Source organism: Caretta caretta, chromosome 3 (assembly GCF_965140235.1).
Source record: "Caretta caretta isolate rCarCar2 chromosome 3, rCarCar1.hap1, whole genome shotgun sequence".
NCBI classification, from domain to species: domain Eukaryota; kingdom Metazoa; phylum Chordata; order Testudines; family Cheloniidae; genus Caretta; species Caretta caretta.
This window is the reverse complement of record NC_134208.1, coordinates 38,079,805-38,102,156: the sequence shown is the minus strand read 5'-3', so window position 1 is coordinate 38,102,156 and position 22,352 is coordinate 38,079,805. Positions and strand designations below refer to the sequence as shown.

Below are 22,352 nucleotides of genomic sequence, written 5' to 3'. Positions count from 1 at the left end.
CTAAACATGAACCCTTCAAGATTTCTTTTGGCCCAATCCTCCAATTTGTCTAGGTCCCTCTGTATCCTATCCCTGCCCTCCAGCGTATCTACCACTCTTCCTAGTTTAGTATCATCCGCAAATTTGTTGAGAGTGCAATCCACACCATCCTCCAGATCATTTATGAAGATATTGAACAAAACCGACCCCAGGACCGATCCCTGGGGCACTCCACTTGACACCGGCTGCCAACTAGACATGGAGCCATTGATCACTACCCGTTGAGCCCGACAATCTAGCCAACTTTCTACCCACCTTATAGTGCATTCATCCAGCCCATACTTCTTTAACTTGCTGACAAGAATACTGTGGGAGACCGTGTCAAAAGCTTTGCTAAAGTCAAGAAACAATACATCCACTGCTTTCCCTTAATCCACAGAACCAGTAATCTCATCATAGAAGGCAATTAGATTAGTCAGGCATGACCTTCCCTTGGTGAATCCATGCTGACTGTTCCTGATCACTTTCCTCTCATCTAAGTGCTTCAGGATTGATTCTTTGAGGACCTGCTCCATGATTTTTCTGGGGACTGAGGTGAGGCTGACTGGCCTGTATTTCCCAGGATCCTCCTTCTTCCCTTTTTTAAAGATTGGCACTACATTAGCCATTTCCAGTCATCTGGGACTTCCCCCGTTCGCCATGAGTTTTCAAAGATAATGGCCAATGGCTCTGCAATCACAGCCGCCAATTCCTTTAGCACTCTCGGATGCAACTTGTCCAGCCCCATGGACTTGTGCACGTCCAGCTTTTCTAAATAGTCCCTAACCACCTCTTTATCCACAGAGGGCTGGCCATCTATTCCCCATGTTGTGATGCCCAGCACAGCAGTCTGGGAGCTGACCTTGTTAGTGAAGATAGAGGCAAAAAAAGCATTGAGTACATTAGCTTTTTCCACATCCTCTGTCACTAGGTTGCCTCCCTCATTCATTAAGGGGCCCACACTTTCCTTGGCTTTCTTCTTGTTGCCAACATACCTGAAGAAACCCTTCTTGTTACTCTTAACATCTCTCGCTAGCTGCAGCTCCAGGTGCGATTTGGCCCTCCTGATTTCATTCCTACATGCCCGAGCAATATTTTTATACTCTTCCCTGGTCATATGTCCAACCTTCCACTTCTTGTAAGCTTCTTTTTTCTGTTTAAGAGCCGCTAGGATTTCACCGTTAAGCCAAGCTGGTCGCCTGCCATATTTACTATTTTTTCGACTCATCAAAATTTGACTCATTCGACTCAGGAAATCTTAGCTTGCAGTTCTGTGATTTCACTAGATCTCACTTTCTTCACTCAGATAAATGAGAGACTACTGAGTTTCAGAAAATACTCTCAAACTTCTAATCATGTGAATTAACATTCCAGAAATCTCCCCTCATATCAGAAAGACTTTGGGGTTTGTGAGTCAGCTGATATTGGCTCACATTTTTGAAGTTGCAAAGCACAACAGCAATAAGCCCCCCCCAAAAAAAATTCCCTGTGGAGAAAAACCCACATTGGAGGCTGGAAACTGGGAGTTCTCCTCACATTTTCTCTGTACTCTTCTGTCATGGGGAGGGAGATTCAGCCTCCAGATGCCTTGGATCATAGAAGAGCTGCTAGATGAGAGAGCTGCCTGCACAAAGACTGTTCCTCCACACTGCCTCGGGGACATACTGTCCCTCCACTCAGCTCCATGGCACTGGACTCTTCCCTTGGCATCTTTCCTATCCGAAGCTTCCACAGCCAAAACTGGAGTCAAACGAAATTTAATACTTTTGCACAGCATGCATGTGTGGTCCTTTATGTGATCTAAAGGAAGCATGGGTTTTGCTTTCTACTTCAGTGCCTCTCTTGGTCAAGCTGAGGATTGAGGAAATTTTCATTTCCTCCACTGTGGAGGAGGAGGCAATCTGACCCTTTGGTTAGTCAGGAGGAGAACAACTTTTTAGGTTTACTTTATGCTGCTTTTAGTACTGGTTAAATAGATAGAGCTAAGAAAAAGAACATAACCAAGGGCCAATTTTGCCATGCCTACTCAGATTGAATAGTACCTTACTTCACAAGTTGCCTTATTTATTTAAAATAAGTTAGTTACCACTCAACCTTAGTAAGCAGAATCTGGCCTCAAGTAATGTGCAAGACATAGGAAGAACTAAAGATGAGAAATCACAAACAGTTAAATAGATTATGACCACAGACTGCTGAGATACTAACCACAGTCTGGGGGGAGAGAGGGAGCATAAGTGATCAGCATAAACAGAACAGAAATAAACCTAGGTTATATGAAAATAATAAGAATGAACATTTACACTCAATTTGGAAAATTAATTCTGATTTCTGGTAGAAAGTACATCAAAGCATGACTTGCATGAGAATTAAATAACAAACACACAGTGGCTGGGACTGTGAGGTATTAGCAAGGGAAGATGTTAGGGGAAAATACAGAGGGGGGGAATAAAACTACAAAGAGATAAAAGGTTGTGACAGTCTTTATCAAAGCAAAGACTATTTATGATTTATTTCAAAAACATTTTCTACAGATTGAACTGAACAGAAAGGGGTTAGAGAGGAGAAACATACTTAGATTCCGACACTCTGAATCTTGTTTTGTTGGTATCCAACATATGTGATCTCCAGAATATGATAGATGAGCTTAACCATGAAAACTGGAGAAAAGGTCTTATCTTTATTGGATGCATAAGGAAATTTTCACTAAACAGTAACAGGAGAAAATAAGCCTTCAAAGTAAAAGTTTAACTGCATCAAAAGGCCACAATATTTGTCACACTTGTTTGTTGTACTTACTGGCCCTGAGTTGAAGCCGCACTCTGAATGCTTTTCATTGTCCTCTAGCATAAAGCAACCCTAAACTAATTTGATTCATTCTACATAGGCTCTCCCATGCATAGGTGACTTTTGGGTTTTATAGATGCCACTGTAGCTAATCCTATGCTTCCACCTCTCACAGCTATTAGTGCACAAGGTGTGGCTGGGACTCCCTTGCATCCCAGTAATGACCAACGGTCATGAGGCCGGGGGCAACAAGTACAAATTGTTTCTCAAATATGCATGAAGCCAGCATGAAGTAGAGGAACACCAGGATAAGGAAAGGACTCTTCTGTGCAGCCCTCCCTCCACTGACTACTCCATAGCTGCTGCTGAGGATCTGGCCTTGTATATGCTAAAATTATTGATACAATGATACATGTTCTTAATATTAGAGAAACATATTATGACATGTTTTGGAGAGTGAACAAGTTCTGTATATTATATTTTTATAAATATTGTGTGCACTTTATCTGTGTGATATTATCCTGCCTGAATGCATAGACTTAACTCAAAAGTAGGCTGTAAGCAGAAAACCAACAGGAAACTAAACAATGGCAAAGAGAAGGTGCTGTCCTAGGGAATACCAAGAGTCCTTGGGGAAATCATTAAGTGGGAAATAATCCCCGGTCTGTCACGCGCTAGGTTTGCAAAGTTTACTCTTCCCAGGCTGATTTTAGGATCAAAAGGTATATTAAAACCTTAAAGATACTAGCCTAGGCAGGAAGGGGAGGGAGGAGGAGAAGAAAGGTTGCCAGCAGACTGAGGCTGATACACAGGCTGAGTCAACACAGACAGAAGCTGCAGCAAGCAGGCTGCTTCTTGAGCCTAGAGATGAGGGTAACTGGGCTGAATGGAGCTTACCATAGCTTCCAAGGAAAGATTAAATTGTTGGTGAGGGGAAATGTGTGTATAGGCCTATTTTGTTTTACACTTGCGCTCTGCACGCTCTGCACCTGTGGGTGAAAGAATAAATAATGCTTTGTTTTGACGAACCTGTTTTTGAATCACTTTAATCAGCTCGTTGGTCTGACTTATGGAGAAAAGGGGCTTACAGAGGCCAAACTCAGTTGAGCTTGTTAAATTAGCATGGAGGGTAGGGAAAGGGTGCAGCCCAGAGGTTCATTTTAAGAGTGGTAGGGCTGCATGAAGGCAGCGAAACCTGTCTCTAGAAGGATGCACTCGAAAGCGACTACAAGGAGTCTAAAAGCACAGGTCACTATGAATCTATAAAAGGACAGATAACCAAGACACATGTAATCATGAATGGGTAGTTAACCAATATTACACTGGATTATAAAAATTAAAAGCAGCATTTATAAATGTTATTTAGTATCTATGCATTTAACCAAGCAAATTTTCAACAGTACAATGAACCCTGTAGCTGCAAAACATGATCTTGACCATTATCATGTCCAAGGATAAGAAATTCCATGCACAATGTAATTAATAGAACAATTTACAAATGTAAAAGTATTAAAAATAGTAGACATGACAATGATGTGCTTTGGTGAACTTGTCAAAAAGATTTATAAAATAGATTCGGCAAAGAATCCTGTGGCACCTTATAGGCTAACAGACGTATTGGAGCATAAGCTTTCGTGGGTGAATACCCACTTAGGGTATTCACCCACGAAAGCTTATGCTCCAATGTGTCTGTTAGTCTATAAGGTGCCACAGGACTCTTTGCTGCTTTTACAGATCCAGATTAACACAGCTACCCCTCTGATACATAAAATAGATTATTTTCTTAATAAGTATTAATTGATCACTAACAAAGGTCCATCAAGTCAGCTATCAACCATCCTTACTTAAACTATGGCTTATACCTGATGCTCTGTGTAAAATGGTTCGCTCCCCACACATCAGCAAGAGAATTGTACATGTAAATCAGTGGCAAATCATCCCTCCCACTGCCCTGTGATAAGCATATTATGTGCTGCAGTCTGATTATATATTGCCTTACCATTATCTTGGATCCTGATTGTGCCTGCTAAGTATATGGGTGGAAAGTATCTCCTGTGCAGCCCAAGTAACTGCCTGTGCTTAGGGCTTAGGGAATTACAATACTGCTCCATTCCTGCACCCCCTTTGGTAATCCACCCCATCCATCATTGCATTCATCACAGTTACAAGGTGAGCTGTGCTTTTAGTTCCTCTCGTATGCACACCTCTGACAGGTCTGGCTGTTTTCACCAGCCATCAAACGGTCCTACCACTCTGGGCTGCAGGCTGATGGCGGGGCCTGCCTGCGACTGGGAGTAGCACAGCAGAAGGAGATATCTTGGTCCTGCTTTGAGCAGGGTATTGGACTAGATAACCTCCTGAGGTCCCTTCCACCTCTGATATTCTATGATTCTATGTTCTGCATCTCCTGAATCAGTTAGTGCACTCTCTCTGCATTCCAAGTATCTAAGAGGAATTGTTTTTTTTTTCAGAGTAATTTTTCCCCTAACTCCCACAAAAGCAGGGGAGATATGACCCAACCCCAAATGTGGCTTTGATAATGATAATATTGAATGATAATATTCCCTAGATACATATGTGGTTAGTAGTCATTGGCTACTACAATTCAGCCACAGGGTTTGGTTAAGTTATTGTGACTGTGTTCAGAGGTTCATTATATGTAGTGTGAAGTAAGCATTTCCCTTTGTGATCTCCCACTTAATTTAATCAAATGTTCCCTTATTTCATATTATGAATTCTCCTTCATAATTTTGAACTTTTCAACTGAAGTCATGTCTTTTCAAATTAAATGTCCCCCTAGTCATTGCAATATCCTGCCAAACTTCTAAGCATCTTCTCTAGACTTCTTCAATCTCTCATAAAGTTTTTTAGATAAAGTAACAAATATAAACAGTACAGGGCTACCATTGTCTAGGATCTAGAAGTATGTTCTGTATTTGGCTTTCCACCTGGTCTCTGCCTTCAGCTTCTCTTCCATAGGTACAATCACTGGGGGAAATGGGCGGGACATGTTGCCCTCACAACTTGTCCCTCCACTTCTTTAGGAATGCTCCTTTCAATTCTGCCTACCTATGAGTGGGGACTAAACCAAAAGGCTTCTGCCCTTTCCCACTAAAATATACACATGTGCTGCTGCTTCTCTGTGTGATGCTTTTCTGGACCAAACCATTCCCTCCCACCACACACACACTCCTTGTTGGTGTAACCCTGGGTCCCTGCAACAACTGCAGGGGGAGGAGGAAACAGAGATCTTGCAGGGCTGCTTTATGCTGTTATGCAGCAGACTTCTCTCCTTCACACTGAGGTAAACTACTGAAAGTTTAGGAGTGGCAAGAAGAGAAAGACAAGAGTGGGAGAATCTCCAGGCAGAGAGATTGAGAGTGCCTGTCTGAAGAGCAGGGAAAGGGAGGGAGAGTTTGCAGAGGGGAACAGAAAGAGAGAGGGAAAAGAGTGGCTGGGTGAGTGAGAGTGTGTAATGAGGAGAGAAAAGGAGAGAAGAATAAGTTGTGTGTGAGAGAGTGAAGGGGAGTGGTAGGGAGAGAATGAATAAGTTTTGGGGAGGGGAAGTCAGTAAGAGAAGAAGAAAATGAGATCATAGGTATACAAGGGGCAGTGCTTAATTTGTAAGGAAAGAGTGCCGGAGCTCAGCTTCAGCAAGCCCCGGCACAAATTAAGCACTGGTGGGTGAGCAGAGAGTAGGATCTGCAGGCTGGGCATTCAGCTCAGCGCCACCAGCAGCAGAGCAGGTCATGGCATGGTATGGAGAATGGTGGTGGCTGGCTGGGAGCCCAGAGGTGCTGTGGCTATGAACTGCCAAGCCTAGAGGTGCCAGGGCTCAGCCCCAGCACAAATTAGGCACTGACGAGGAGTGGGGCAGAGGGAGAAAGTGAGAACTAAGGGAGGGCTGTATGAATTGAAGAGGAGTGGTTACGTGTGGATGTGCAGGGTTGCATTAATGTAGAGACTCATTAGGAACATGACTAGTGTCCCATATCCTGGAGTCATGTGATGTCACAGTCTAAGCTGTCATTTAAAAAAAAAATAGATGTTTCTTTTACTCATGTTTGGTAATAGGAAATAAAAAGGACTGGGATAAAATGAGCTTTGGGAGTGGGGACAGGCATTTGCTTGGGGTCAGACCTTGCTAGCAATTCTGCCTCATTCCTGATTTTGTAATTTTCACCTTCCTGATCACCTCCCCCAAACTGTTATTATTAATTATTATTATTATTATTTATTATTATTATTTAAGAAAAATTCTGGTTGCATTTATCTTTTACTCCTATTTGGCTTCTACATTTCATAGAACCATAGAATCATATGGAAGGGACCTCAGGAGGTCATCTAGTCCAACCCCCTGCTCAAAGCTGGACCAGTCCCCAACTAAATTAGCCCAGCCAGGGTTTTGTCAAGCCTGACCTTAAAAACCTCCAAGGAAAGAGATTCCACCACCTCCCTAAGTAATCCATTCCAGTGCTTCACCACCCTCCTAATGAAAAAGTTTTTCCTAATATCCAACCTAAACCTCCCCCACTGACTGCAACTTGTTCTGTCATTTGACACCACTGAGAACAGTCTTCACCATAGCCTCCCTCTTGCCTGCTACCTTTGTCAACTTTGCCTTGCTCTGTGATGATCTTTATGTTTTAAATAACCTGACCAATATTGTGCACAAAGCACTCACCTTTCCTTCATCAAAAATAAAAAATTCTGGAAACGCCCATTCAATAAAGATATAGTGGAAGGGGGACAAGGATTTTTGCACATTGACTCTGCTCTTGACTTTTTAGAGCATGATCCTACAAAGATTTATTGTCAACCATAAGGTAGCAAACAAGATTTCCAAAGGATGCATTTTTAGGACTTATATACTTATGCATTCCTATTCCTGCTTAGCCATAGTAGTTTTTATTCCTGTTTGTTCAAAATTATATACATCTTCCTCCTTTTTAAAATAAATTTTGGTTTGTCTATGGATACTAAGGATTTTAAAAAAATAGTTCCTCTTTATCCTAGTTTGTGATAGTTTTCTTCACAGTTTAAATATCTTCATTTTAAAGGTTCATAGAATTGAGTTACAAGAGTCGCTTGTGAAACTCTGAAAACCAACTATTTATGGTATTAATAAATTGTTTGTCCAATCCATGTGTCAATAGGCAGTTAGACCAGTGTATCTTGAGATAGTTAAAATAACCCATTATATAATTATTTGGGCATAAGCTTCCGTGGGCTAAAACCCACTTCATCGGATGCATGCAGTGGAAAATACAGTAGGAAGATATATAGATAGATAGATAGATAGATAGATATATACACAGAGAACATGAACAAATGGGTGTTGCCATACCAACTGTAATGAGACTAATCAATTAAGGTGGGCTATTATCAGCAGGAGAAAATGTTTGTTCGTTTGTGCCAGCCATGCCCCTCTGCCATGTACATTGGCCAAACCGGACAATCTCTACGTGAAAGAATAAATGGACACAAATCAGACATCAAGAATTATAACATTCAAAAACAAGTCAGAGAACACTTCAACCTCCCTAGTCACTCAATTTCAGACCTAAAAGTCACAATTCTCCAACAAAAAAACTTCAAAAACAGACTCCAATGAGAAACTGCAGAATTGGAATTAATTTGCAAACTAGACACCATTAAATTAGGCCTGAATAAAGACTGGGAGTGGATGGGTCATTACACAAAGTAAAAGCTATTTCCCCATGCTAATTTTTCCCCTGCTGTTACTCAGACCTTCTTGTCAACTGTTTGAAATGGGCCATCCTGAATATCACTACAAAAGTTTTTTTGTAGTTTTTTTAAGGTGCCACAAGTACTCCTCTTTTGTTTGTTTGTTTGTTTGTTTTTTGCTGACACACACTAACACGGCTACCACTCTGAAACCTGTCACTATTATATAATTATTATTCCAGCATTTACAATGTTGACTTTTTATATATATCAAGTGTTTTAGAAATCTATCTAGCTTTGATTGCCATTTGTTTATTTTCTTGAGACATGCACCATAATAGAGATGCAAAAGCAGCTACTAATTTATTTCCCATAATATCTCTTTTAAAAAAACTGCTGTTGCTAACTGATAATTTGTATTTGAATAAAAAGATCAAACAAAGGACCCGAGATATAATTTTATTTGCCTTCTTAATTTTTATCATAGCAAGATGCCTAACAAAAAATTGTACATCATTTTGCTATACTGTAGCCTCTTCAGTGTGTGTGTGTGTGTATATATATATATATATATGTGTGTATACGTACACGCACACACACATTAAATCAGCAGTAAAAGTCTGATGAGGGAATTCTTTTGAATGTATGGAACAGTTTATTTTTTGCTCCTTATTCATCACTTCATTAAGAAAATATGGATTCATTATTAACATTTATTGATTTAGGCATCCAATGAATGAATATATTTTATAAATGCCAGGAAATTCTGAATTCTGTTTACTCACAGCTAACAGTCACTGAAGTTAAGTGTCTGATGCTATTTTGATGACAGCCCTCAGTTCAGAAACTTTAAAGTCATTGGTCGTGTTCTAATTTATATAAGGCTTTAACTCACCTCCCAGGTTTACCAGATAAATTTTTGTATTCTTTTATATGAAATGGCATAAGTCTGCAAAGCAACACTTTCACTTCTACTTTACAGCACAAAATATTACTTTTTTTCCCCCAGGATCTTTTGACAAAGTGAAGTTAAATAATTGCTGCTCTTTTTTTGTTGTTTTGTTTTGTTTTTTACTGAAAATTGAAAGTCACTTAATCATTTTCTGGCATGTCTAGGGAACTATCATCGAGTATGGGAGACAAAACATTTCTTTTTCTTCATTTTCAACTACCTTTTAAGGGTACAATCGCTATTTACTTTTGTAATATTCTTCTATTTGGCTTTCTGCTTGGTGGCTTTTCTTTTGTTTCTTGGAGCTGTAGCTCTACAATATCTGGTTTGTACATACATTGTTATGCATATAAAACTTAGCTGTCATAACTAATTATTTTTTATCATTTTGAGCTGTTAATTTTGAGGGCTATTTCAATCAAGCAAACTGGGCACTATGGAATATTTTCTGCAGTCCAGTGTGTTTGAAATGTAATTGAGGTATTGCTGTGTGTTTGATTTTCTATAGACTTTGATAGAGTAGAGTCATTAGTCCACCTTGTGATCATCCATCTGTTTGCTTCCATTATAAATTAAATGGATGATATTAGAGTTCAGAAATAATTCAGCTAATAAAAGGACCACATTTTCAAATGGCCTCAGCCTGCCCTCTATGCCCATTCCAGCAAAAACTTCAGCACGTGCATAAATTTAAGTGAGTAGTCCAACTGATGTGTACGTTCAGTTCAAATTTTGAGTTCATATTTGGGTAGCTTTAATTGAATTCAAATGAGTTTTCCCCTGCTTTTTGAACTAAAATGTAACAAAATGGCTTTTAGCTGTGTGCCAACATTCTGAGTGAAAAATCAGTTGTAGATGCAAAATTGTAAGAACATAACGACAAAATTTAGTTATCTACTGATTGGCACTGACAAATCAGGCACAGTGATTAGATTTCTAAAATCTTGTATTGTTTCTACAGCATTATAAACACACCATTATTCTCTGATTCTGCAAAGACTCGTGCAAGCAGAATTTCGCCATTTAAATGATATAAATAAATTGTTTATTAAAAGGAAGGAGAAAATCAGTTTGAGTTAAATAAAAACTGACTTGAATATGTACTGGAAATTTGAATTGAACCAGATCAAAGTCCAGTTAACTACTATTTGAGTAGTTTTTCTTTTCTTAGTACCTATGCACTTCTCTGTGCTGCATATGGAGTTGAAATCAAAGTGACCATCTTACCATGAGACTTCAATCCAAAGTTTGCAGACAATTGAGAGTCTGGGTATGTCATGGAGAAGGATGTATTCAAACCAAATCTTTTGACACTAACCATCACAGTAACATGGAATAATAATACAGGCACCGGTTCAGCAAAAGCACTTAAGCACGTGCCTAAATCATTCCCTCTTCAACAAAGCACAGTGAACGTTAAGCCTGTGCTTAAAATTAAAATATATGCTTAAGTGTTTTGCTAAATAGGAATGGGATTTCTTAAGTGCTCAACTGGAGTCATAATACTTTGCACTTCTATAACATCTTGCACTCAAGGATCTCAGAACACTTTACAAATACTAAAGATGCAGTCCTCACAACTCTGTGATATCCATATACAGAGAGGAAACTGTGGCACATGCCATATCTTCACTGCAAAAAAGGTGTGTTCTTACACTGGGATAGGCAAATTGAGATAACTATCTTGGTATAAAATCCTCCTGGAGATAAGGCACAGGTAGGTTTTAACCTCAGTGCAGCTTGTCAAGGCCAACACTATATTCCCCCACCTGGGATTTATCTTGCCTAGCTACATTGAAGTATAAACTAGTGTCTTGTCACTACTGGGATTTTACATCAAGATAACTTCCTCAATGTAAACATGTTTCTTTTTTTTTCCTTCAGTGAAGACATAGCCATAAAGAGGGTAAGTGTCTTATCCAAGTTCACACATGAACTATGTGGAGGACCAGAAATAGAATATCAGTCTTCTGATTTCCCTGTCCGAACCTTAAACAAAAACAACCTCTTTTCCTCGATCTACTGTTTTAAAGGAACAGGATTGAGATATAGGAGATGTAGCTATAATTTTGTTGGCTCTGCAATATTTGATTTGAAGTATGACCTGAGCATGTTACATTGTCTGACTATGTCCCATTTTCCCTAGCAATTATTATGAAGCTTTGAGATCCTTAGATTTGAAAGGGGGTCATTAGAACTGCAAATTATTATCATTCACAGCACTCTATCTTTGACTCTGTAATAGTATCTAATTTACTTTCCAGTAATGACTGGGAAACCCAACGTGGGTTAACAAGGTTAGCAAATTAGCAAAAAATATGATTGTAAAAAATATCAAGGATCTGGCATCACAAAATGTACTTTGTTCCTTTGTTTTGGCTATTGCCCTTTATTTATTATGATAATGACATGCAGGTTTAAGCAATCTGTGCTATTGTTTGTAGGAGAGTCTGAGCAGTACTGTGGTATATTTTGTTAAAGTAATGAAGTGTGTGAGCATTCAGTTATTAAAGCTGTGCTGGTGAGTGGTGAAGCAATATTTTGGTGAGAATTATTGAGTTTACACAATAGCAAAGTGAGAATTGGAAGGTCTACTGTATTTACTGCACTGTTTCCTACAACATTAACATTTTAATGAAAGTTATTGTTCAGTAGAAGAGAGTAGAGAAGCAATAGCACTATGTTGGTATAGAATATTTTTTAAAATAAGTTAACTGATAGCAGAGATAATTATGTATTAAATAACAGAGCTAGACAACAATGTATGAGTCATGCTAAGATAAAAATGTGACCACAGCAATGTGTTTCTGCGTTCAGTCTGTGCTCTTACTGTACATTGTTTCAGCTCCATGCTCTGGTCACATTCAAAAGTTTATCTTAATTTCATAATACAAATGAGTCACTTCTTCTCTTCGAATCTCACTTGGGGATGAATCCTGAAGTTTCTACAAATGTTAATGCATCCCTTACTCAGGCTAAATTCCCACTGGTTTCAAGTAAGGTTCTGTGTTGTGTGCGGGCTGAGGGCAAGATTTCAGAAGTGCCGTGGAACTTGTGCTCGTCAGTTACTTACGTACTTTGGAAATTCCATGCTGAGTACAAAAACTCAGCAAGGGCATCAAGATTGGCCATTTACATTTGAAGATTTGCAGAGCACTATAATTGAGGCCAGATAAATATTTCAAGGCATATTAAAGGCCATATAGTCAGCATGGTGATGTGAAATTAAGCATACCAGCTAGTGTACTAGCACTGTGCTAGAATGTGGTTCTTCAGGGTTTTATCTAGCTCAGAAAGAGATAATAAAATCTTACTTAAACAACTTTTAAAATAATTGTAAAATAATTACAAATTTATTTGTAATAACTTTAAAGTAAATCAAACATTTGTGAGATGAGCAACAAAAGCCCTTGGAATTTGATTCTACCAGCAAAGAAACACCTACAGTTCTCATTTGAAGAAATGTATGCAAGTGTAAACCCCCTGGAAGAAGAGAATGTGATATAATTCTTTTAGTTATGGGCAAACTTCAATATCTAGTGAACCACTTGGTTTCAGATAAGCCTATGGACTTATCCACGTGTCTTTTGTTTAGAAGCAACTCTCATAGAATTACTAGTGCTGCCCGGTTTTCACTGGGCCACAAATACTGTGGGAACAGCCTTTTTGTAATATTTCAATATTGCTATTTCAGATCCTGGCAAAAACCAGAAATTGCAGCAGCGCATAGAGCGTTAAATAAGTGACATTTTTGGAACCACCCTAAATGGCTGGGTTGAAGTGTGGGAAAAGATTTGGACAGCTTTTTTATCAGAATAAGTTTCCCTATCCCGAATATTTATGGGTCCAGTCCCATCCACTTTCCCTCATAGCTGAAGCACACACTCAACACACCGGATATCAATGTGATACTGCTGCACAGGGCAGAAAGGATTCAGAGAGCCTGTGCAATATGGATCACACCTCTAGGGGAGCTCCCTACACACTGGCATGGAGTATAATTTAGGGAGCAGGGCTGAGGAAGGCAAAGGGGAGGATGGGACAACAGGTTTCAAATCTAAGGCCGCTGCCCTCCATTAACTGAGTTGTGTTCTAGGGAGAGGGAGAACTCCTATGTAAAGGGTATATTATGCTGCTGTTGAAGTTTGAGTTCTAATTTTTCAAAGGTTTTACTCTGCAGATTATTCATATGGGCTGGGTGAATGAAAGACTCGAGGGAACTGATTCATCTCAAGTCTACAAATACAAGTTCCTGGCACTGAAGGGTTCATCCTTCTACATTTTCAGCACTCCACCGGTAAGAAATCAATTTATTTTTTGTAAGGTTTTGATTACTGGTGCAATCCTTTTGTAAGCACTGGAAATGAATTCTTTCCTACTAAATAAAGGTTTAGGCTGAGATTTTCAAATGAGCCTAAGAGAGTTAGGCACCCAAATCCTATTGAATTGCAATTTGCCATTCCTGAGGCGCTTTTGATAATCCCAGCCATAAAGTTCTGGGAAAACTGGATTGTTAATGGGACACAGAGCTTTTGTTTTTAAGGCACTGGTTCAAATTCCCCTCAGGTTGGTTGTGACCAAAATTTGCTATCTTACATTTGTTCTGATGCCTACCTGTATGTGAAATGAGCTGGTACTTACTCTAGCTCCTTTAAGAAAGGAGTCCATATCACAGTTAGCACTAACGAGTGTTGATCTTTGCCAAAAGGTGATGTGTTGAACGTTCACAGGGGATAAATTATCCCTACACGCCTCCTAGGCATGAGACATTCCCCAAAGGTTACAGCATACTGGTGAGGTAGTGTAAGATAACGTGTAGTGGTACTGTCAGAGTTGTACTTTTTCTGTAGATAAAATGGAGGACCTCAGTCTCCACAGTTGACTAATCCCGTACCTTTCAAGAGTACTAAAATTTCACTGAAAGAAACTGAATAAAAATAAATTAGAGCATTCTAAAAATCTCAAAAGAATCCATACCATACCACATCATAACCTTCCTATTCTTCTTTTTCTTCCACTTATACAATAGAGTGCTGTTGCTCTCAGGAAAAAAAAATTGTAAAGAACAAAAAGGAACATTAAAAAACAGCTGCAAATAAACTGCCTATTTATGCCCCCACTGAAGTCAATAGTATAACTTCCATTGCTTTCAGGTGAAATAGGAGCAAATCCAGGCACTTTAAATGTAAACCGTCTTACTGGAGTATGGTAAAGTGAGAGATAGGATGATTTATGAACCTTAGACAGTAGCAATCAATAACACAGTCCCTCTTGCGCTATGCTACCGTTCAAGGCCAAATGATCCTATTACATTAGTACCATCAGGGGGTCAAAAATGGCCAAGTACCAATCTTTTGCTTAATTTGGAGTTAACAAAAACTAGATGTGAAGGACTCAATTTAAAATTAAATCCTGATCTCTCAAATGCAAGTAAATTAAAAAACACCTCAGCTCAGAGACTACTATTTAAATCAGTTAACCTATTGTATCTGTTTCTAGTTAAAAGACAATAAAGCAGAAAGAAAACATTAAGCCAATAAATAATACAACACACAATGACAGTCTTTTATGAATCTTAATTATGACTTTCAGACCTATTGTAGAAGGGGAATATTCAATATAGTTAAAACTATTCATCTCAGTGATACAAATTGAAGATAAACTAGTTAATTTATCAAAATTCAGCTCTCTGCTGATATCAAATAAGTGAGAATAAATGTATTGTAGCATTTTCCCTGCATTATCTTGATATATCTACTTCACTGCCATGTTTCTGGAGAGTTTCTGTAGTGGTATTGCTCCTTGTGAAAAAGTAAACAAGATAACTAAGGTGGCATCTTATATTAATGTCATGTTCATGCCCATTGATCAGACACTGTAGTAATGAGTATGATATAAATGACTAAATAGGTAAATTCTAAAGCTCAATGAACAGTTTTCCTGTTTTTTATTCATGTCACAAATGCCATGTTATGTGAGTGGCTCTACCACTCACTCATAGGGCGGTTCTCAGACAATGTTTATTTCTTTAGTCTAAATATCCATTACTTTTTTATTGTTGTATAAGTAATAATAATCATAATTAATAATAAAGTAATAAGCAATTGGAAATTGGCAGGATCCAACAAACCCGAACACTGGAGGTTCACAATTTCAACCTGGATCCAGATCCAAATTTCACATCTGGCCTCTACATGTATAATGGCCCCAAAATGTGTAACTCTGTGCCACTCCAATTTTGGATTCCCCCTTTGACCCTTTGGCTCAACTCTAATAGCTTTTAAAAAAAAAACCCTCTAATAATATTATTCCTATTGTTTATGGCCTATATAAAGTGAAAATCGAAAATCCTGAGTGTAACATTAAGATAACTCCAACAACAATTAACTGTTGTGCCACAAACAAATGTATTCCTGTGATTGGTTTGCTTAAATTTTAGGAGGGTAGTTATTATGTTCTATTTTAGTCACGTTGCCGTTATGCTGTACAGCACCATGAGAACATCAGCAGGCAAGCACTTTATATTTAAAATTATGTTACAGTGTGTATTTTGATTTAAATATACAAATTCGGGCTATCTGATAAAATGACTATCTTTAATCTTGAGGATCCTGTTCACAGCTTTATTGCTCATTTATATCAGGCATGTCCACTACAGTTTTTATTCTTGTTCTAGTCCTATCTGTAAATGGAGTGTAAATCGTACTTGGATTTGAACAGAGCTGACATATTTTCATGAAAATAACCCATAGCAGAACTCAGAAGAAATACTTCATAAAGGTTCGGGTCTAGTGATGTTTAGCAATTGAAAGGCTACTCGCTGTGGAGCTCTGCTCTGCTAAAATAGTTTCTGCAAATGACAGATCATCATCTTGGCAAGAATATGTCAAAGGAAATTTTGTTTTTGAATATCAGCATGTTTATGAAAGTTGAATTGTAGCTACCTTAGTTAAGCATCTACACTGTCTACCTTGATGGATAAAATGTATGAAAGATAAGGTCTTATCTAAATTTCAGGAACTGTGTCCAGACTTGTGAAAAAAAAATCCATGGAAAGGGAAAATTCTATTCCTTGATTAGTTTGGTACCTACACAGCAAAATCTTTAAATAACTGAAAGCTTTGATCAATCTTCTTATATTTGCTTTGTTTATTATTAGGTCTGTCAAGCAATTAAAAAGATTATTTGCGGTTAATTGCACGATTAAAAAAACTAATCGTGTTTCATTGTGCTGTTAATGATAGAATACCATTGATTTAAATTTTTTTGGATGTTTTATACATTTTCAAATATATTGATTTCAATTACAAAACAGAATACAAAGTGTACAGTGCTCACTTTAAATTTATTTTTATTACAAATATTTGCATTGTAAAAAACAAAAGATATAGTATTTTTCAATTCACCTAATACAAATACTATAGTGCAATCTCTTTATCATGAAAGCTGAACTTACAAATGTAGACTTATGTACAAAAATAACTGCATTCAAAAATAAAACAATGTAAAACATTAGAACTTACAAGTCCAATCAGTCCTACTTCCTGTTCAGCCAATCACTCAGAAAAACAAGTTTGTTTACATTTGCAGAAGATAATGCTGCCTGCTTCTTGTTTACAATGTCACCTGAAAGTCAGAACAGGCATTCACATGGCACTGTTGTAGCTAGTATGGCAAGATATTTACATGCCAGATGCACTAAAGATTCATATGTGCCTTCATATGGGACCATTCAACCACCATTCCAGAGGACATGCATCCATGCTGATGATGGGATCTGCTCGATAACAATCCAAAGCAGTGCAGACCGACGCATGTTCATTTTCATCATCTGAGTCAGATGCCACCAGAAGACTGTTGATTTTCTTTTTTGGTGGTTCGAGTTCTGTAGTTCCCACATCAGAGTGTTGCTCTTTTAAGACTTCTGAAAGCATACTCCACACCTCATCTCTCTTAGATTTTGGAAGGCACTTCAGATTCATAAATCTTCAGTCAAGTTCTGTAGCTATCTTTAGAAGTTTCACTTTGGTATCTTCTTTGCATTTTGTCAAATTTGCAATGAAAGTGTTCTTAAAATGAACAGCATGTGCTAGGTCATCATCCAAGACAGCTATAACATGAAATATATGGCAAAATGTGGGTAAAACAGAGCAGGAGACATGCAATTCTCCCCCTAGGAGTTCAGTCACAAATTTAATGAACACATTATAGCCATCTGGCACGTAAATATCTTGCAATGCTAAGTACAACAGTGCCATGAGAATGCCTGTTCTCACTTTCAGGTGACACTGGAATTATGAAGTGGGCAGCATTGTCTCCAGTAAATATAAACAAACTTGTTTCTCTTAGCGATTGGCTGAACAAGAAGTAGGACTGAGTGGACTTGTAGGCTCAAAAGTTTTACATTGGTTTGTTTTTGAGTGCAGTTATGTAACAAAAAACCCTACACTTGTATGTGGCACTTTCATGATAAAGAGATTGCACTACAGTACAGCGGACCCTTGCTAGAGCGCGCATCGCTAGAGCGCAGATTTGCATATAGCACGGTCGTGGCGATAGATCCCAAATTTAAATATTTCAATTGGGATCCATGGTAACACAGCCCCTGTTATAATGTGGTCCCCGCGTTAACGCGGTACGGTCCATGGATTCCAAACCCCGCGTTCTAGCGAGGGTCCGGTGTATTTGTATAAGGTGAATTGAAAAATAATATTTCTTTTCTTTTTTTATGGTGCAAATGCTTGTAATCAAAAATAAATATAAAGTAAGTACACTTTGTATTCTGTGTTGAAATATAAATCAATATATTTGAAAATGTAGGAAAACATCCAAAAATATTTAATAAATTTCAATTGGTATTCTATTGTTTAACAGTGCAATTAATCGCAATTAATTTTTTTGAGTTAATCTCATGAGTTAACTGCTATTAATCAACAGCCCTATATATTATTCATCCAGGAGTGCTACAGTGTGGCCATGGTAATGTCAATGTGTGTTATCAGATATTGTCCCTACATGGTCAACATAACAGTTTGCAAAAAATGGACAGGTTTAGACATAAAAATCAATATCTAAAATAAGCAGACTTGCTTACAACAATATCACCAGAGAACAAGTTGTATGCAATAGACTATGAAGTACAGACCTTGGGGATTCTAATTCCTAGAGCATAAACAAAGATTGAGTGATCATCATAGATTTTCCAACATGCATCTTCTGTCTTTGTTCCCTAATACTGCAAGTAGTATTATTGGATTTCTCTGATGCTGGAAAAAATCTCATGAACTTGCACTTGTTTGAGCCTTAGAGCACATTTTCCAAAAGCGTCTTGCATTTGTTCATGCATACTTTTCTCTTGTGTGTTTCAATCACCATCACCTGTTGCTGCTGGGTTCTTTCTTTTGCACAGGCATGTGATAGAATTTACCAGTACAAAGCCAAACACTTGCCCATAGACGAGACAAAATCAGTCACCTACATATGTTTATTAAAGAGAATACTTAACCATGTGTAAACACAAAGTTGCCTGGGCACAAATGGAGGCCGGATTGAAACCCTTTGAATTTTATTATTAAAATCAAAATGTTTTAGTCTAGGTACCCTGCCATAATTAGGAAATTTACCATAATAATTTAATGTCCTGAAAAGGCATTAGATAGAGGAAAATTGGTTTAAAATCTGATTAATACAGTGGTTGTATTAAAATGTCAACATTTGTCAGAAGATAACACAAATGGGCTTACAATAGAGATGTATTTAGCTTTCAGTGAACTCTCCAATAGATTTTGCTCCTGGGACTAAAATGTCTATATGACTTGATATGCCAGTCAGGTCATTTGAAGGACTGTTTTATTGGGGTTCAGGACAAAATCTGACAGTTTACAGATAACAAGTTTTATTCTGCCTTTACAAAAAGTAGTTAAAAATATATCTGGTACCATGAATGTTACCAAAGAGGTCTCTCAAGTGTGGGAGGGGAACCTTCAAGGCACTGGAAATTATAAGACTTGACAATTTCTCTGTAGTCATGGTTGGCTCAAGAGAATAATTAAGGGCTAAAAAGTATGTTTTTTTACTATAGCTGATTGACTCTGTCTGAGTTCTTGCTATTTAGACCTTATAATATGTAAATAAAACACCAAAGAAATGTGATTACACAATATGCTCTATGTGCTATTATTAGGTAGTTTCCACTTCTAATTGTTTTTAATTCATTTTAATTTTGTTTACTTTAGAAAAATTTTAAGAGCCCAGTTATAATTAAGGGATGCTGGAAAGGTTCCATTTTTATAAGGCAGTACCCCAGTTCCCAGCTATACAAGATCAAAGGTTGCATGGTACATCCCAGTAATATAAAGATGGGGGACAAAAGCAGAGGACCCCTCCTATTGTTAACATTATTTTGCAAGGAAAGCTTATTTTAATAATAAAATGAATTCACCTCACTTCCTCTTTGTGATGTACTCCCATCTTCCCAATCAGTTTTAAAACAAGATTTCTTTCTGTTATGGCACCCACTCCTGCCCCTCTTTATGCTTTGTAGAGCTTTTAAAAAGAAAAGAACAAGAAGTGACAATTCAGGGTTCAGGGACAGTAGTACAATTCCTTCTCTCTAGCATTCAGTTTGGCCCTATGGTGAAGTATGGGCATCTCAGAACATGTGCATGAGCAGCAATAGACAAAAGCGGGCTGAAATCAGTCTGAATTCTGGATTTGCTATGCTACAGAGTGATTCATTAGTTTTTGAGGCATTAAGACAGCCAAGCTGAGAGAGATTTTAGCACATCTGTACTGAAAAGACTGTAAAGATGGAGAGTGAATGGAGTGAATGTGGGGTACAAGGTAATATAACAAAAGTGGTGGTCCACAGGAGAAGCACCACAAGTTGTTATAGAAGGCAGCACCTATTTCAAGAGAAAGCCAGGTCTCACATCTAAAAAGGAACTTTAATATAAAATCATAGTCTTGCATACCCAATATCACACCTACTCTGGCTTCTCTAATTGCTTGCAGGTATTTTCGTTATTGGAAGGTAGCCCTGGGGCCAGGCATTTCAGTCCCTGCACATCAGTATTATATAATCTGCTTGTCATCTTTTTTGGCATGAGTTTTGCCACATAATATTATTGATTAATAGTAACTGCCAATGTTATTTCTCATTAAAATATTTAATAACTTTCCTTTCACGTATGCACTTTAATCCAAAAGACAGTTTATTATTGATGGATTGTTTTGTAAAGTTTAATGATACAATAGAATATTTTAAAGACGATAAATGGAGTGATTTTGTATTGAAAATGGAGTCTAGTGGAACTAAAAATTATGTGAATAATATTTAACTCTCTAGCAATTTTGTATTAATCTTTACATTTATCAGCTAGTAACATTACCTTTAAGCTTTTGTATTAGTTTCACCATCAAGGTTCTCTTTTTGAATAGTTCAATATGATATAAATGGTAATTAACTGCAGCAAGCACAACCCATCTGTAACCTGTTGAAACCATTTACTGTGACTGAGAAGCTTAAGAGCACTAAGCAAACAAAATAGGAAGTTTAAACATACTTAATATAAACAAACATATTCTGTTAGTCTATGTTGAAAGAAAATTTTAAAAGGCAAAAATAAGTGTGTTACTTTAATCCGAATGATAAAATGCAACCTGAAAAATAATATGCTGTTCATCATCTACAAATATTGCAACAATTGTGACCTCGTTAGTCTTCCAGATTTCATCCGCATGCACCATACAGGATGAAATCCTGGCCCAATTGAAGTCAGTGACAAAACACTTTCGTGCAACACGGATTTCACCCTCTATATTTAATGATAACCAGTAACTCACCTGTGTAAAGAGAGTGCTGCTAAGGTTCAGGAATATCAAGTTGCCAGTATTGTAACAGAAATAAAGTCATTTTCAGATTTTTAGTTTGTCTTTCATTCAGTGGTGAAGATTCAGGAAAGAGCTGACATTTCAGCTCAACAAGGGCCTTTATCAAGGATAACAGTGGGAATTTATAGTTGTGCTGTAATGTGTTTATCCCAAAAGCTTACATGAAAGAAGCTATTCATTGATTTCTAGTTTACAAAAGAGAGTCCAAATGTCATCAGTGGGGGGAATCTTGTATTCAAAAAGAGTTAAGTAAGGTAAAGTAACCAGCACATAAATTTACAATTGTTAACATTCCGAGCCAAATTCTCCCCTCTCATTTCCACCGATGCAAGTCCATTGAAAACAAAAAAGTATTGAAATCTGTGGATTTGCACTTTTGTAACACATGGGAGAATTTGGCTTATATTATATAAACCCACATGAAAAAATCCCCCAAACCCTTTGCACTGTGATTTTCGACTCTTTGTATTTTGGCATTGAAATTGACAAAATTGTTGAATTTATAGAGGTTGTCGTGGAGACAGTATTAATATGTTGGCAGGTTGGGTGCTCAGGTGCTAGAGAGCTAATATTTGGAGGCTGGTTTCGAATTTGGTGTGAATTAACTTGTGATTTCCTTGCTTTTTATTGTTTGCATTGTAGGAAATTCTCTTGAGCTACCTTAATATAGGGGTTTATATTATTATTTCCTAGGTTTTTTTTAATGTAGCAGGATAAAAAAAGACATGGAAATATGGGGGCTGAAAGTTCAGGGCTGGAGAGAGGGGCTAGCTGGCACTGGTGCTGCAGAGCAGCCAAATAATCAAACTCTGCATTCCCAGTGCAAACAGCTATAACCAACACCTTAACTTCTTCTGTGTGCTACTCAAAACTTCATGAAAAGCTATGTGAGCTTGGCAGACTAAAAAAGACTTCAGCACTGGGGAAAGAAGCTAGAGCATCAGTTATGAGTATAAGGTTTTAAACTGAGCAAGTATGACTGTTTCCCCATTTCCCTAGTTTCTCTGGCATTACTCCA

At 37.8% G+C, this 22,352-nt stretch overlaps 1 protein-coding gene across 5 annotated transcripts in view; it reads left to right on the top strand.

Annotated features, from left to right (window-relative positions):
- SNTG2 (syntrophin gamma 2) overlaps positions 1–22,352 on the top strand; it is a 487,892-nt gene that overhangs the window by 395,445 nt on the left and 70,095 nt on the right. For all 5 annotated transcript variants that reach the window (XM_075126433.1, XM_048845382.2, XM_075126432.1 and 2 more), the window contains exon 12: positions 13,623–13,739. In XM_075126433.1, coding sequence (XP_074982534.1) covers positions 13,623–13,739 — 117 coding nt within the window. The remainder of the gene's footprint in view (positions 1–13,622; positions 13,740–22,352) is intronic.